The sequence below is a fragment of the Martes martes genome (genome assembly GCF_963455335.1).
Source record: "Martes martes genome assembly, chromosome: 10".
NCBI classification, from domain to species: domain Eukaryota; kingdom Metazoa; phylum Chordata; class Mammalia; order Carnivora; family Mustelidae; genus Martes; species Martes martes.
The window spans coordinates 21,430,540-21,448,901 of record NC_137898.1 but is presented as its reverse complement, the minus strand read 5'-3'; the positions used below and the strand labels follow the sequence as shown (position 1 = coordinate 21,448,901).

Genomic DNA, 18,362 nt, shown 5'->3' with positions numbered 1-18,362 from the left:
AGGTGCACGGGATCAGAATAAGACTCCACGACTCCCTGCAGAAAGCAGCAGCTGGGAGCCCGACAAGCTGTGCAAACATTCTAGCAACCATATATAGCGCTGGTGAGAGAGAGTTTGGTGTTCAGGGCTTGCCGCGATAGAGGGGTCCTGGTAGACACCCCAGGCTTTGTCCGAAGGCCCCAAAAGGCCGCACTACAAGAGTAAGGGAAAGTGGAAAAAAGTTGGCCCTAACAAAGCTTAACACCAGCCACTGATAGGATTAAAGTGGTCTGACTGCATTCTCTGTGTCTTCCAGAAGAATGTACACTTAGGAGGACGATAATTTTGTATGTATAGAACCTTTACAGTTTTTAATATAGAGTGTCTGGTGTCCAAAGAAAATTAAGAGGTATGCTAGGAATGGAAACCAAATGACCAAAATGAAGAGTAAATACAGATAGTAGAAAGAGACCCACAGTTGATTCAGATATTAGGGTTATCAGTCAGGAGCTATGCTTAATAAAATAAGGGAATTTTAACAAAGATAGGAAATCTGCTTTTTAATAAGTCGAGTAGAAATTTTGTGAGGTACCTGGGTAGCTCAGTTGGTTAAGCGTCTGCCCTTGTCTCAGTTCATGATCCCGAGGTCCTGGGACTGAGCCCCGCATTGGGCTCCCTGCTCAGTGGGGAACCTGCTTCTCCCTCTCCCTCTGCCTTTCGCTCCCCCTGCTTGTGCTCTCTTTGTCTCTGACAAATAAATAAATAGATGGATAAAAAGAAATTTTGTAACTAAAAATATATGAACTAAGTTGAGAAGTCAATATGTGGGCCTAGATTGCTGTTTAGATGCGTGCGGGCACACGCACACAGACATGCACACACACATACACGCATGCACGCATACACAGAAGATAGAGGATTATTGGGCTGGGAGAAAAATTAGTAGAAAATATACCCAGATGGCAGCGCAGAAAAGAGATTAAGAGACATATGGGGCATGGTAAAAACATTTCTGTATGTATATCTAGAGTCCTAGGAGAAGAGAGTGTGACAGAACCAATATTTAAAGAAATACTGGCTGAGAGTTTTCTAAAAACAGTGAAAGACATCAAACCACGAAGTGAAGAGGCTCGACAATCCTTAGTGGGATAAATCCAAAGAGCCACACCTAAGTACATCACAGTGGACCTGCTGCAAGATGAAGACAGAGAAAAGCTTAAATGTAGTCAGGAATAAAGGGCAAAGTTTTGAAATAACACCTGGTCTCTGACCATAGTGCAGCCAAAGTAGAAGTCAGCAACAAAGATAAATAGAAAATCCTAAAATGTTTGGAAATTAAACAGTATACTTCTAGAAAATTGTTTTACCTAGATTATAATGAAAATGATATGTGATTGTGTAGGACACATTTAAAATAGTGCGTAGAGGCCAATTTGTAGCTTTAAACATACGTTAGAAATGAAGAAAGATTAAAATTCGTAATCTAAATGTCAGTCTCAAGAAATCAAATGCCAGATGGATTAAAGTCCCCCAAAATAGAAGAAAGGAAATAAATGTAAGAACAGAAAGGAACAAGATAGGGAAAAAAAAAAAAAAAAGAAAGAAAGTAAAATAAAGAAAATCAACAAAACCAAGCATCGGTTTTTTTTTTTTTTTTTGAAGAGATTAGTAAAGTTGATAAATCTCTGGTTAGAGCAAATACAAAGAAAATATACAGATTATCAATATCAGGAATGAAAAGAGGTATATGACTACATATACCACAGGCACTGAGTAGATGTTAGCACACATTGAGCCCAGTACATTTAACAATGTAGATGAAATGAACACATTCCTTGAAAATCATACTTTTGAAACCGACACACTTATTAAAATATGTTTAATCCTGTGTCTGTAAAAGAAAATTAATCCATGCTTCAAAAACCTTCACACACCAAAAAGCACCTAACCCAGATGGCTTTTAGGTGAATTCTTCTAAACCTTTCAAGAAAGAAGGAATGCCAGCCTTGCCTAAAATTTCTCAGGGGACAGAAAAGGAAGGAACACTTTTCAACTCATTTTAAGAAGCCAGCATGACCTTGACACCAAAACCTGACTCAAACGTTGCAAGTGTTGACAAAAGAAGTCAGCCTCAAAGGAGTAAATACAGTTTTGATTCCGCTTGTATGACATTCAGTAGCAGGCACGATAGAAATGAGAATGATGATTACTCTTGGATGATTGAGAAAGTGCCTGGGAAGCAGAAGTGAATCTTCTGGGGGTGCTGGCATGTTTGGTATCTTTATCTTGGTGGTAGTTATAAGAGTATGTGCATACCTAAACATTTGTTGAATTGTACACTTAAGATTTATGCACTTGATGTATAGACCAAAAAAAGGACTATAACTTGCTCTGGTGTGACGTTGATTATTTTCATCAAGACACAGTTTCTCTTTTACGCAGATTGAATCCAGGGTGCATTTCATTTGCTCACATTGTTTTGGCTGCGTTTGATAAACGCGTTCTTCTCTTGCAGCTGGCGGGAGCAGCAGGGAGCCTTTGCCTTCAGCTCCCTCCCTGCGGGAATAACGGAATTACCCAGACCCAGAGTTGCGTCTGAGAGGGCACTGAGTTCTTCCACTTCCAAGTGTCTCGCTTGCTCACTGAGCACATGTCATTTCCTTTCCAGGCACGGTGGTTCTGGGAAGCGTACTTCCAGTCGATCAAAGCCATCGCCCTGGCCACTCTGCAGATCATCAACGACCGCATCTATCCCTATGCTGCCCTCTCCTATGAAGAATGGAATGACCCGCCCACTGTGGTGAGTGAATCCCGGTGCCGACCATGGCAGCCATGGTCCAGGTGTCAGGACGTGGCAGGAGAAACGTGCTGTGTAAAGTTTATTTAAATACTGACTTTCTGAGATGAGCCTGTGCTAGTTGACAAAGTCAGCTCAGTTTTGAAATGATAACACAAGTAAGAAACACAGAAGCAGCAGCTTCCGGCTTGTTTTGAACGTGCTTGGAAAGACAGTAAGCTTATTTATTGCAGAGATAAATGGGGCGGCCTGGCTCTTGTTGGAAATCAGACCCTTCCTGATGACTTCTGCAGTTGTAATGCTTAGAATGCTTGAAAAGATTCTATAAGCAGTTGATAATAATAGCTTATATTCTGAGAGCTTTGGCTCAACCAGGGACTGTGCTCAGTGTTTCACATAGATGATTTCAGTGATCGCTGCCATCACCGTGGGAGGAAAGTAATCCGCAGAAGTGATCTCGAGGCCTTATGGATGGCCACAGTCCAGATTTGCTCCAGACCGACTGAGGCCCTGGGGTGTTTCCAGCAGAGAGCTGGGATGGTCGGAAGTTGCTCTCAGAGCTTCCTCCTTGCTTGAAGGAGTCATAAGGCCTTTGTGGCCTTGAGGGACTATGGCAGTGGCCACACCTTCTTGCTCACGGAAAATGCCTGCAGCTCTGGGCCTGGTGGTTCTGCTTTGTAGGTACCTTCCAGCCTCGTTCATACACCTCAAGGCTTTCACGTGAGAGAACTAGACTTGAATCCATTCTTCATTCTAGTCCGTGCTGTCTTTCTGGCCAGCCCTCCTGGTCTCCCGATCCCACCTTCTCTCAATAGAATGTATTTAGCTGCTTGGTTAATCTTGGTTAATCTTTGTAGAGGACCCTCCTTTCCGCCCTCCTGTCCTAACTAAGGGATGACTGTGTGTCAGGCACTTCACTACGTGCTGGGCATGCAGAAAAAGCAGCCAAGTCCCTCGCCTCAGAGAGCTCTCCGCTAATGTGGGAAGTCATTGAGTAGACCACGTAGTATGCGATGTTCTGGAATAGAGTGGTGTCCAGATTGCCAGGGGTACAGCGGAAGGTGGTACCTTCGCTGGGAGGGGCCAGGGCACTTCCTGAAATGGGTTGTCCTGAGAGGAAGTCAGTGTATGCTTGTGGTAAAATCCAACGCAACAAAAACAAACACCTTTTTATTGTGCTTGAGGGAATGTTTTCTTCTGTCCATCTCCTCCCTTGAATCCGTTACTGGAGGTAACCTTCTATTCATATATAAGCCTAAGTGTATAATTTTCGAGCACAGATGAGATTCTGTTACACATAGTATTCTGCACCTTGCCGTTTTACTTTAGTAGGCTAGATCTTGGACTTCACTTGCAGTTTGTTCTGTAGAGTAGCCTTCAGTGGTAAGGATGGCTGGAAAGGATTCCATTGTTTAGGTCTGTATTACATAACAGATCTGTTACTGATAGAAATTTAGATTGCTTTCATTTTTTTCTTTTTCAAATAGTAATACAAAAGACATATATTTCTATGTTTTCATAAATATAGGAATATATCTATAGAATTCATTCCAACTGAAAAATATACACATTTTGAATGTTATTAATCTCAGCTGAGAAATACACATATTTTGAATATTGATAGATACTAGTAAATTGCCCTTTGAAAATACTCTACCAGTTTATAGTTCTCCCAATAACATTTTGGTTATTTGGTCTCTCCATGCCTTCAGTTAATCCTAAGTACTTGAGTTTGTGTTCATCTGCTAGGTAAAAAATGGTCTTACGTGTGTGTTTTTCAAGTGGAAGGTCAGTATCTCCATCGGTTTCTCCCGGAGTACAATTACAAATCCTATTTGTATTTTATTGGTCATACTGAAATTTTAGTTTGTTGTAGGCATTTATTTATTTGGTAGGTATTTACTGAGTACCCGCTACCTTCTACCTTCTGGTCGCCTGATTATCTTGAATTGCTTATGGAGTTTTATAGGAGCTTTTGAGCTTCCTCCTCTAGGCTGAAACATTTCCACTACTCCAAGTATATGGAATAAGCTTGAGAGGAAAAATGCTACCCCTGTTCCTCTGCAGGAGAATGCTTACACATGGGATGGCCATGACCTGGCCAGAAGGTGTGGAAAGAGTCTAATAAGAATAAGTGGTTGGAAATTTGGTTCTCTGTCTTTCATAAGATTCTGGGCCAGGAGAAAAGAGTACATAAAAATTTGTAGCCTTGAAATAGATGTGATTTAATGTGGGACGGAGCGGTCAAAGTGCTGGACTGTCAGTTTGGGAAAGAACGTAAGTATAAAAAGCTGAAATGTGGATATGCAAATGGAAGAGTTGTTTTTATCTAACTTCTTGAAGTGTTCTTTTCAGGCTAATTTAGTGCTCACTACGTTTCTAGGAGCTCAGGTGCTGAGCGCCCTGATTTAAAGCAGCAGGTTGTACAATTCTGCATCTTCAGCGAAGGCAACTGACAGGAGGACTGAGTAGCGCTGATTTATTTGTAGTTAACTTTTCCCCTCCCCTTTGGAAATATTTAACCTACTGTCGATGTGATTACTACGAGCCCAACCTGCAGGGGAGTCTCCCTTCTAGATTCCATCAAATTTACAATATCAGACCCCCTGAGGTGGGAGTAGGTGTGGATCTTAGTCAGTAAATCAAGGGATGGTCTGGTGTTTCCAGAGCTACACTGTTTAGGGCCTCCAGCCAGCCACGTCCTCCACTTGCTCAGAGCAGAGAGGAAGGGGTGAGGGCACGAGAGTCCCATTTTGCCAAATGCTGCTGCCTTGGTTTAATGTTAATAAATAAATAAATAAATAAATAAAAGGACCACCGTGTGTGTGTAGATTCTGAAGAGAGTGAGGGCTTGCAGAAACCAAGTGTTTGTGTCACCAGTGACACCTGGCATTTCTATCTCTAGCCAGCTAAGAGGCAGGTTACATTAACCACATTGTGTCACAGTCTCAGAACTTGAAAAAGTTGGCAAAATAATTCTTGAGCATAACTGTAAGGTAGCAGATCTGTCTAGTTTGGAGAGATCGGCCCTTTGTTTTGATTCTTGTCTTTGGAAGGAATTTCTCAGCAAGTAAAGGTTCCCTATGTGGGGACAACAAGTTTGCTTTACCAATTAATTTTCTTAGTTCCTTAGGGCGAGAGTGCCTGTATTTCACTACCTTTTTGGTCTCTCCGTGCTTTGATTTTTCTCCCTTTTTTGAAGATATCAGCAAAACTATCATCTCCCCAAATACTCCACACCTGTATCATTTCTAACATTCGTGTCATTTCTGGTCGCGCCTGTGGCAGGCTCCTTCTCACATCTGGGCATCGCTCATGGAGTGGGGGAGCCGCTCAGACACCCTCTCTTGTCTTACCTCTGGTTCTCTGCCTAATGTGAGCACATCTGGAGGACAGAGATGGAGGCAAGTGAGCATTCAGTGTGATATGGGGACGCAGTAGGCCAAAAACTGTATATTTTTGGTTTCTGGTATGTGCCGCCAAAACCATATCCTCTTGCTGACAGTTTTTTTAAAAAACTCTGTATAATATAGCTCTAAAATCACATTGGAGAGTAGAATATATTCCCGGATCATGTTTCTTCGATATGATTTGAAAGATTGTACCCCATCTTATCAATATGTCATAACTTTATTTACCCAGTCCCTTTTGATGGATACGACCTAGTATTTTTTCGGATGTGCTATCCTCGATAACACTAATGAAGAGACTGCAGATTTTTCCCACTTCCGCATTAACCATACTGGACCTAGAGCAGAAAGCAGAGAGAGAAAGCAGGGGTCCCGTGACCTTTGACAAAAGTTGATGAGGAAAAAGGGGAAGTGACTTAAAATGGATTACCGTACCCTGTGGAAGAAAGAGGTTGGAAAGTTAGAGCTTATTCCTGTGAAATCTAGCCAGAGGGGTGACTTAGTTGTGAGCGAGACCTCAGATGAGGAGTGTATCCTTAGCTGGGCTTCTAGGAGCCTCATGGGCCGGCCTCCGCAAAGGCTCGCTAAGGGGGCGTGTGCATCAGGGCACTTGAAGGGCTCGTGCAGACGTGAGGAGCAGGGGTTGTCAGAGCTGTGGGTCCCAGGTGGCAGAGCTTGCCCTTAGTCCGTGTTAAGTTCTTTTTTTTTTTTTTTTTAAGATTTTTTATTTATTTATTTGACAGAGAAAGCAAGAGAGCACAAGCAGGCAGAGCAGCAGAGAGAGAGGAAGAAGCAGGCTCCGCACTGAGCAGGGAGCCCGATGCGGGGCTTGATCCCAGGACCCTGGGATCATGACCTGAGCAGAAGGCAGACGCTCAATGACTGAGCCACCCAGGCACCCCAGTCCGCGTTAAGTTCTGAGGGACGTGGGTGCATACTTAGGACGCATCAGAATCTCCTGGAAAGCTTGTTAAAACACGGATTGAGTAGGCCTGGGTGGAGTCCTGGAATTTGCATTTCTAGCAAGTTTCTGGATGATGTTGGTGTCGCTAGGCTAGGGACCATACTTTGATGTGGGATTGATTCACTGTGTGTGTCCTGACTTACCCACTGGAGAAAGCGCTCCCTCTCTTCCTGTCCATTTCCTCTTCTGGACCCCCGACTTGGGTCCGAAGCATCCAGAGCTGGCTCCAAGGGCGTCTGTCTCACCACATGAAGTACTCCGGGCTGGCTGCACTGAGATGTCCAGGCGGCAGCCCCCACTCAGCAGTGTTGGGGTCATACGAGCAGCTGAGAGTATCACGCGGCGGTGAGCACTGCCAAGCGGTCAGTCCGCAGGCTGAAGAAGCGCCAGCTCACGTACGTGGGAGAGGGCCCCGGGCTGAGGAGATAGCACGCAAACAGTCTGTTTAATTCCACTCCGTGCCCTTTAACTTCCAGGTTGTGGAATGTTTCTCTGGCATTTGAAAGCCTACCCTGCCCCCAGCAGGCCTTCTTGGCTGATTCTCCCCTTCTTCCTCCCACTGCCTAGATATGACTGAAGTATGTATGGAATTTAGAAAGTTAAGCTTGCATTTTAAGTACATACATGTAAGCTCTTTGAAGGCTTGTTTTTAGAGGTATCGCGTTTGTAGGATCACAGTCACTCAAGGGCTCTGGTACTCGGCCACGAATTCCAGCACTTGCCTTGTGTAGACTTTGCCACTGGACTGCTCTGTGGAAACAAGCCCAAAAGGCTGAGATCGTCAGTAGCCAGGGAGTTAAGAAAGCTGAGTCAGGTCGGTGGCTGGGGAGATGCAGGAAGATCCAAAGAGCTTGATCTGGGGCCCCAAGCAAAGAACTTGGCTGACTCTGATGGTCAGCTGGAAAATGGAAAAAAGACCAGGTCACAAGCCAGGCCCAGATGGGGAGGATGTGTAAAGAGAGCAAAGAGACGAGCCTGGAGGTGTGGCTGAGGTGACTGTGTCACTTAGAGCTTTTGGACCAACACCCTACATTCTTCCTCCCGGGAACTCGTACACCTGTGGGACGCACCCCTGCACCCCTGCACGGCCGCTGCAGGGGAGGCAGAGGGTGAGTGAGCACGCTTGGTTTCCCCGGATGCAGTCTCACCTCCAGGGCTTCTGTAGAGGCGAGCTTTATGGCTCTGGCTTTCCTCAGTCAACACCTGACTGCTTCCTTACATCACACAGCTGGTAGGAGGGCAGTGACTAGAGTAGGTTTGTGGAGTCTCGCGGAAGCTTGATCTGGCAGCGGGCTGAAGAGCATACTGAGTGTTTTGGCACAGTCATCCTTGGCGCGTGCCCCGGCCATCACTTAGGAGCACATATTCCCTTTCTCCTTTGTGGGGGGCCACTTAATTCTCCTTCATGTCTGCTTACATGACTCAGTAGCAGAAGTTATCAGGAAAATATAGCTGCTGGGTGTTATAACATCAGGATAATGAAGTTTGCTTTCATTTCTAATATCCTAAGATAGTTACGTGCCTCCCAACTAATGAATATTTGGGTGTATTCTAATAAATGGATTGGTGCAGAGTAGAACCATTGCTCTAACTAGAGGTGGATTCTTGACTTTTGGTTCTCTCTTTTTTTTTTTTTTTAATTTTATTTATTTATTTGACAGAGAAAGATCACAAGTAGGCAGAGAGGCAGGCAGAGAGAGAGGAGGAAGCAGGCTCCCCGCCGAGCAGAGAGCCCAATGTGGGGCTCGATCCCAGGACCCTGAGACCATGACCTGAGCAAAAGGCAGAGGCTTTAACCCACTGAGCCACTCAGGCGCCCTCTTTTTTTTTAAGATTTTATTTATTTATTTGACAGAGAGATCACAAGTAGGCAGATAGGCAGGCAGAGAGAAAGGGGAAGCAGACCCCCTGCTGAGCAGAGAGCCCAATGCGGGGCTCGATCCCAGGACCCTGAGATCATGACCTGAGCCGAAGGCAGAGGCTTAACCCACTGAGCCACCCAGGCGCCCCATGGTTTTCTCTTTTTTTTAATCTCAGTTATATTTCTCACTTTTACATTTTTAAAAGTTGTATAGCTTAACACATGAAAGATTCAAAAATTCAAATGGTAAAATAAAGCCTATATCTAAAATTGAGGCCTGTTCCCAAGGGGCAACTGGTTTCACCTCTTCTACCTTTCCTCTGGGATTCATCTTCCTATCTCCCCATCAAGTGCTTAGGGTGCTATTTTTTTTTTTCAATTTTTCAATCATATACATTATCTTTTTATTTCCTTTGGGTCAGCAATTTGTCTCTTCTTCTCTCCTTTCTTTACACATTTCATTTCTCCCAACTTTCCAGTAGGGCTGTATCACTATTTTTCATTAAAGCCGTATTTACTGTGTGCATTATTATTAGGACCGTATAAATACAGTTTTTTAGCTGAATGAAGTGCTAAACCATGATTATGTCTTTTTTTCCTGTACAACTTTCTATTTTCCAGGGAGTTAGTAACTACTTTTTTTTTTCTCTTAGTTTCCCATGTTCCTGTCACTAATTGATTTTTACTTGGTTCTCCAACAAGAGAGTAAATGGTCAAGCATAGGTGAACTATAGGATTTCCCTTCCTCTTTCATTAGCTTCTCTTTCTCTCTCTCCCCCTCCCTCCCTTTTCTCCTATAATGATTCATCTTAAACTCCAGTCTGGATTGATTGCTCTCTGGGTCTCCTATGCAATGGTCATCCTAAATTTTCACTTCACTGTGATTCTGGGAATTCCTTTTTTGTCCTCTCCTTTGTTGGATTCCTTGTTTCCAAGGTGTAACATCTTCCTCTTTGGTTTATTTTTTCCAACAGCTTCTGGAGAAAGGGACAACGGGGAGACAAATCTTCATGTCTGAAAATGTGTTTATTTCACATTTGAGTAATAATTGGACTAGGGTAGACTTCTGGTTGAGGTGGATTTTCTTCAGGGATTTGAAAGCATGGCTCCATTGCCCTCGAAGTTTCCCATTTTAATTTCCAAAAGTGAGATGTCATTCCTGATCCACTCCCCCTTTTTAAAAGTTTTTAAAATTTTATTTGACAGAGAGAGGGGGGGGGGGGACACAAGCAGGGAGAGTGGCAGAGAGAGAAGCAGGCTTCCCACTGAGCAGGGAGCCCAATGTGGGACTTGATCCCAGGACCCTAGGATCATGACCTGAGCCGATGGCAGATGCTTAATGACTGAGCCACCCAGGCGCCCCATTCTTGATTCTTTTATGTGACATTTTTATCTTCTTGGGAAATTCTGTGTCCTGAAATTTTATGATGTGCCTTGATATGAGTGTTTTTTTTTTTTGTTCAGTGGATACTGATTTAGGCCCTCTTAAGCTGGAAATTCTTCTCCAATTCTGAGAAATTTTCATGTTTTGTATCTTTTATTCTTTCCTTCCCATGTTTTCTCTTTTTTCTCTTTATGGAACTTCTGTTACCTAAATGATGAATGTGTTAGATTGAACCTTATTTTCCTTATCATTTCTGTCCTATTTATCATCTCTTTTTATTTCAGTCATCTTTTTGTTTGAGTTTCGTAGGTATTTTCTCAATTTTATGTTCTACCTTTCTTTTGATTTTGGAAATTTTGTGTACTTTCAATTTCTAAGTTTTTTTTGACTTCTTTTTTTTAAAAGATTTTTTTTTTTTTTTTTTTTTTTTTAAAGATTTTATTTATTTATTTGAGAGAGAATGAGTGAGAGAGAGCATGAGAGAGGAGAAGGTCAGAGGGAGAAGCAGACTCCCCAAGGAGCTGGGAGCCCGATGCGGGACTCGATCCTGGAAGTCCAGGATCATGACCTGAGCCGAAGGCAGTTGCTCAACCAACTGAGCCACCCAGGTGCCCCCTTTTTTTTAAAAGATTTATTTATTTATTTGAGAGAGAGAGTGAGCATGTGCAAGCAGGGGTGGGGCAGAGGGAGGGGAGAGAGAGAATCCTCAAGTGGGACTCCCTGCTAAGCATGGAGCCCAATTCAGGGCTCAATCCCAGGAGCCTGAGGTCATGATCTAAGCTGAAATCAAAAGTAGGATGCTTAACCCACTGAGCCCCCCATGTGCCCTTTTTCTTGACTTCTAGTTGATCTTTTTTTATAGCTTCCTATTCTTTTTTTTTAAGATTTTATTTATTTATTTGACAGAGAGGGAGCACAGTTGGGGGGCGTGGCAGGCAGAGGGAGAGGGAGAAGCAGGTTCCCTGCTGAGCAGGGAACCTGTTGCAGGGCTTGATCCCAGGACCTTGGGATCATGACCTGAGCTGAAGACAGATGCTTAACCGACTGAGCCACCCAGGTGCCCCTATAGCTTCCTATTCTTATTCCAAGACTACGGCACTCTCTCTCTCTCTCTCTCTCTCTGAAGATACTGTGATTTTGTTTTTATTTTTCTTTAGCTCCTTGTATTGTTTGTTTCCTCTGGATTCCTTCTTCAGTTCATTTTCTCTTTCATATTGGCAACTTTCTTCAAATACCTGATGTTTCCAGCAGTCTTACTTAAAAGTGCGATGCTGAAAGCTGATTGGGAGTTCTCTGTAAGGCTTGTCAGCTGGTGAGCTTTACATCAGTTAAGAGGATGGGGACCCAGTCATTTACCCAGATGTCACTGTTCATGGGCTGTCTCTGTTGGATTGGTTCATTGGTCCAGAGAGAAATCTCTGCCTCTGGGAGTGGAGGAACATGGGTAATGTCTGGGTTGCAAGCACCCAAGGAGCTGAATGGGGGAGGAGGAGACAGGTTCTCATTCTTCATTTATACATGATCACTTAATCCACTGTATTCCATGTGCTGCCTCACCGTGCTTTCCATGGCTTGGGTATCTGACTGTGGAGTCCTTCTAATTCACTTTCTCCAGGGAATAAACCTCCCTTCTTCTACTCAGGTGGCAGAGGGGACAGGAGGACAGGCAGAGGGCTGGCTTAATGGATCTTGGAACCAATGTTCTTTATTTCTGTTTTCAGGGTCCCTTTTTCTGGGTCACCTGTTATCTTCAGTTTCTTTTATTTTGTTTCTTTTTTTTTTTTTTTGTCACCATGCAGTACATCATTAGTTTTGGTGTAGCGTTCCACGATTCATTGTTTGCGTATAACACCCAGTGCTCCATGCAATCGGTGCCCTTCTTGGTACCCACCACCAGGCTCACCCATCTCCCCATCCCCCTCCCCTCTAAAACCTTCAGTTTCCCGGAGTCCATAGTCTCTCATGGTTTGTCTCCTCCTCTGATGCCCCCCACCCTTCATTTTCCCTTCCTTTTCCTAATGTCCTCCATGCCGTTCCTTATGTTCCACGTAAGATTTTATTTATGTATTTGACAGAAAGAGAGAACACACGAGGGTAAGGAGGAGCAGAGGGAGAGGGAGAAGCAGGCTCTCCACACTGAGTGTGGAGCCCAACATGGAGCTCGATCCCAGGACCCTGAGATCATGACCTGAGCCTAGTCAGACACTTAACCAACTGAGCCACCCAGGCTCCCTCTAGTCCCTCCAGTCCTTCAATTTCTGAGTCTTCTAGTCATCCTTGAAAAGCTTAGCTTTTTTTGTTTGTTTGTTTCTCTTGGTACTTTATGTTGTTCTGCCTTTTGTTTGTTTGCTTAAACAGCCCTAAAATTCTCTCTGTTTTTTATTTTGACATAATTTCAAACTGAAAGTTCCAAAAATAGTACAGAGAGTTTCTGTACATGCTATACAGTATTTGTCAAATGTTAACGTTTTACTATATTTCCTTTATTTTTTTCTCTCTCTGTGTATGTGTACACATTTATATTTATTTATTTTTCTCCTAAGCCATTTGAAAGTTACAGATCTGACACACCTTTACTCCTAAATACTTCTCATAAAGAATTACAGTACAGTTACCAAAGTTATCTGAAATAAACATTGATATAATATTATTTAATCTATAGACCTTATGTAGATTTTGCCAATTATCCTAATGTCCATTATAGCAAAAAAAAAAAAAAAAAAAAAAAAAGGCCAGACCATGCGTTACACCAGTTGTCATGTCTCCTTACTCTACAACTTCTCAGTCTTTGCCTTGCACGCGACACTGACACTGTTTAAGAGAACATGTTAGTTATTTTGTAAGATGTCTTTCGACATCTCTTGATTTGGGTTTGTCTCATGCTTTTGTATCAATGTATGCATTCAGTTGAAAATTGTTGAAATTCAAATTATGCCTTTTTGAGTGGAATATCACAAAAATTGTATGTCTCAAATGCATCATCTCAAATGGGGAAATGCTTTGAGACCATGTACATGCCCTGCTCCTTCTCAAACTTTGCCTGGCTGGTTGTCACCTCCACTGATTTCTCACCCAAATCAGTTTTTGTAATGGTTGCTGAATGGCTGTAATTCCCACTTTCTATCTGCTTTTGAGAGTGATTATTTTGTCTTTGACCTGAGAGTTCATGTCTTTAATCAGTTTTGGAAAATTCTCCATTGTTTTCTCTTTGAATATTATCTGTGATTTTCACAAATCTTTCCTTTTCCTGTTGAATGTATGTCAGACCTCCTTCATCCTGTTGTTAGGTCTCTCAGGTTTTTCTTCCCTCACATTTCCCACATTTTTATCTTTCTGTTCTGCACGCTGGATAATTGTTTCACATCGATTTTGCTGTTCTCTTCAGCTGTGACTGATTTCTTTTTCACCCATCCATTGAGATTTAAGTTTCAGGGGTCATTTTTAGAAACAGTTTAATTATTTTTCAGATCTGTCTGCCTGGTGTTTTTTTTTTTTATAGCATCTTTTTAAAAACTGTGTATTTTAAAATTCATCCTTTTATAATTATTTGAGATTCTTGATCTTTTCCTGTGATCCATTTTTAAATTTCTTGTAAGGTCTGTTCCTGTTGTTTCTCTTTCTTTACTGCCTGTTGCTCTTGTTGCTTTGTTTCCTTGTGTGTTTTATAATTTTGGGATGTGAGTTCATCTTCAGTAAGGTTTCCTGTGGTAATCTTTGCCACCTGGGCAAGGGGATGTTACTCCAGAGGGTTTGCTCGTTCTTGTTCCTTTGTTTGTTTTGGCTTCTGCTGGGTGTTCCAAAGTTATCCAAGAGATAAATCACTTTTTAACATTAAATTCTCATAGGAGGTTTCCATACTACAGATGGAGATTTTGTTTAAACCCCAAACCTCTGTGAGGGCTGATCTCCGTTGGAAGCACCCCAACTCAAACGCAGGTTGAAAAAGATAAGTGTTTTTTATTGCCTCCATCTATGAGGGGATGACATTCTGGACCACCTTTTTATTGAAGGATTCTGCCTTTGTGTGTATGTCCCACTTCTAGTTCCCTCACGTGCTGTGCCCAAAGCCATTGTCCCTCTCTTCTGGCGTGGACCTTAAACCCGTGTGGCACCTAGTGCAAACTACCTCTGCCTTCATCAGGATTCCACAGTGCCAGTCCCTCCCGTGTGTTCAGCTCATGATTGTGGTTTCTTTTCATCTTTGGTGCCTCGGAGTTCCCATGTCCCCTGGCCTCAGCTGTATATTCGGAAGTTTTGTTACAGTTCATCCTACATTTCTCTGTGTTGGATAGCAAGAAACGTCATCTGTTTCACCTCCCAAGATGTGTTGAATTCTTGTCCACTCTTGTCTCCTTTTGCCCTTGTAGGTTCATGCCTTTCCTTTTTTTGCAGGAGGAAGCAGAGATAAGACAGAGTAGTCAAAGCATATGCCTTACTGGAATTCCAGAGAAATTAAGAATTCAGAAATGACTACATTTTAGAGGTTGTTCTTTCCACATTGTATCAGCTTGAATGGTGGTGTTGTACTCCTCTCAGCTCCGAACCACACAAAAGGTTTGGTTTTCTTGGTCGACCCGTGTTGGTGTTTTGTGCTTAGATGCCACAAGCTGTAACATCATCTTTTTCAAGAGTTTCTGTTGACCAAGCTGGTGAAGTCTTCCTCCATACTGTAGCTGGCCAGCAAACATTTTTATGCCTGGGCCAGAGAATGAAACTCTCTTTCCAACTATCAGAATATTCCAACTATAGGAGAGTCCGATGAAATTGGAAATGTGTATTACCTCTCATGAGAAGTGGTAGTTTCAGCACCATTGACATTCTTGAACACTTCAGATTATAGATCAGCCTTGTTTATTTGAATCAAATAAATCACTAGTTTTTTCATTAAAGCATAACTTTTAAGAGTTTACAGTTGTATACTTACTAAGTAACAGATCCAGGGATGATGGTTATGCGTTTAAAGACCATGTCCTAAAAATAAATCTTTTGACCTATCAAGCAGCTGAACTGTTATTTTTAATATATCGAATTAGGAACCAATAAAAATCAATGATGTGTTACTTTTGCCCCTACTTTTTTGTATTCACCCACTTAATTGATTAACAGTATCTTAAAACTATCTTACCGTGGACATGTTTAGTGAAATTTATTACTTGCAGACTGATAGAACTCATGAATTATTAAAAGCATCAGCATATGGAACCCACTCTTTCCTCATTCCAAATTCTTTTAATATGGCTTATGTTGAGCCATTTAACTGGCTTCTGTCCATCCCACTGATGGAAGCCGCGGCCAGACGAGGGTTCTTATAAATGATTGGCTTCCTTTCCAACCAAGAGGAGGATGAAATGTCAACTTTTTCCTCTACTACCTGAAAAGCAATCAGTGGCAACCCTTCCTGCTCTTCTTGACAGTAGTTTGGCTTTACAGAAGAGGGCAGGCATTTAGCCAAATGTGAATTTCAGTGGTATATAAAGGAAAAATTTAAGTAGCTGAAACTCAGATAATAGCTGGAATTTTCAGAGAGGCATTCAGATGGATTTAACCTGTGAGTCTCCAGTAAGCTAACTAGAGCTCAGAAATTCCTGAACTGCACATTTTCATCCCTTCTCTCCTGGTGATGAGCCCAATGACTTGAGGTTGCTTACGGAATCTCTCTTTGTAGCACTCCGCTCATCTGTAGGACGGGTTTAGGGTTAATAACTGCTTTAGGAGAAGAGTGCAGCGTAGTGGCTGATTACCAAGGACTAATCAAGACCACTGAAAAGGACATTTTGGAATTAAACCTTGGGGTTCAAAGCCATTTATTAACTTGACCTTGTGCTTTGAAATTTGTTATCCTTATCTGAGAAATGGGGCTTTTACTCACTTTGCAGGATTATTATGAGAGCTTAATGAAATAACATATGTGGAAGAATTTTGGAGGTGGTTTAGCACTGTAAAAAGAAAAGTGTTGTTAACATAAGGCTTTATCACATGGAAACAAATTTTGGAAGCGGGTAGAACCCTGGTGGGGAAAATTGAAATTCACAGGACAGAGGTCTTGTGTTTGTTTCCATTTTCAGATAGTCTCTATCATGTGTTTTCCATTGCTCAGTACGTAAGACCCCAAGACTGAACATTCTCTTAGCTCCATTCTTACAGGTAAAGAAAGTGTGACTTACTTAAGAGCCATCTTCCCGTCATTTGATCTCATAAAAGAGGACGTGGAGTCGGAAGTCCATCATTCCATCTGTTAGAAGATGTTGCCGTATGTTCGTGTTTCTATCTTGCTCACAAACTTGGCACCCCAATTAAATAAGAAACACAACAGCAAATAATTAGGTCGACGGTGTGACTAGAGAAAGACTTCTGTCACTGGCTTTGTGATGGACCAGACACGCTTAATGATCTTCCTGACTGAACGGCTAACGTACTGAATGAAGTATTATAGAGCAGCGTTAGCCCTTGGCCAAGCGGGCATGAAAGTAAGGTATTTGTTGACTCACAAAGTGAGTGAGTCAGAAAACAAAGCGAAACCAGGTCTCCCGGCAGGTGAGTAGGAGCCAGAGTCAGCTTTTGCCGTGGAGAGTTTCACAGTTTGATGACCTGGAGCTTCTGCTGTAGAAAGTGGGACATGGGAGTGGGATGGAAAGCCTGTGGCCTGTGCGAGTTGGGGACTCAAAAAAGAGCTTCCTGGAGAAGCCAGGAAACTAAAAGACTAGATATTTACTGAAAGGGTAAAGAGAAATAGCTTTGTAGTGGTCCTGCTGCTGATAACTACAGTGAGAAGCCACCTTCACATGGTTTCTGGTCCGAATTCATACAACTGTGTGGTCCAAATAAGCCTTCTGAGGAGAATTTCATTAGAAGTGGCCCTGAATTGATAGGAAGCAGCAGAAGTAGACACAGACCCTCTCTTGAGCAGTTCGTCTTCAGTCTGGGTCTCATATAATTCTTACAAATAAAGTATTTAAGGAAATGAGCAGCTCACAGTTAAAACCCACAAGACCATACAGAAATGAGGAGACATCATGCATGAGAACCAGCAGAAACACACCTTCAAGGACTTTGACTATTGTATTAGATTATATTGTTGGATTCAAAGAAATTGTTCAGATGCAGCCCAAAGAGACAGAAGAGTGAAGTGATGTGGAGAATGGAGGGACAAGGTCTAATCAGTTCCAGAAGGAGGAAAGAGAGAGAGAGAGAGAGTGTGTGGAAAGAGGCGCTTTGAAAGGGCAGTAGCTGAGAACTTTCCAGAACTGTTGAATGATACCAGACCTCAGATTCGGCAAGACCTAGAAACCACAAGCAGGATCATCATAATGAAACTGAGGTACACCAAAGAAAAAGAGAAGTCCTTAAACTTACCTAGAAGAAAAAGGCAGACTAATGGTAGAAATCGCTTTTGCCTCATGCTCCTGTGACCCTGAGTTATGTCTCTGGCTCAATTTCTTTGGATGTCAGCGAGTCACAGTCCCTATTTTCCTGGTGCACCCAGATGTGGTTAGACTCATTCCAGTTCCACCATATAGAAAATGTATTTATGAACAAATTACTCTAAGTGAGTTATAGGAATTCTAAGTTGATAACTTACTATCTCCCTTAGTTAATCTGCAGCACGAAGGGGATTTCTAGCCTTTGATTTTCTTCATCTGTCATGTGTCTGTTTAGTGGGAAGTCAGAGAGATCTAGCCATTGGTGTTATCCTTGTTTATGTGAAGAACCGGTTCTTTTTTATGGGTGGAATGAGTTAAAGGTAGAACGCAACGAGTAGACTTCAGACTTGTTGCTGAATCTTTTCTCCCTTGATCTAAGAGTGCCTGCTTGAAGACGGGCCTTGGGTCTCTGTGCTTCTCCGGTTTCCAAAGGCCGTGCAGGCCCAGTGGAGTGTGTGTGCCAGTAGTTGGGGCCGTAGAGGCTTAATGGTTAAGGTAACGTGGGCCACGTTACTGATTGCCCCTTTCAAATCTCCCAGTAACCAT

General features: G+C 42.6%; 1 protein-coding gene across 1 annotated transcript in view; it reads left to right on the top strand.

Moving 5' to 3' along the window:
* EXT2 (exostosin glycosyltransferase 2) overlaps positions 1-18,362 on the top strand; it is a 139,511-nt gene that overhangs the window by 66,265 nt on the left and 54,884 nt on the right. Inside the window, exon 8 of the mRNA XM_080817786.1 lies at positions 2,648-2,779. Coding sequence (XP_080673912.1) covers positions 2,648-2,779 — 132 coding nt within the window. The remainder of the gene's footprint in view (positions 1-2,647; positions 2,780-18,362) is intronic.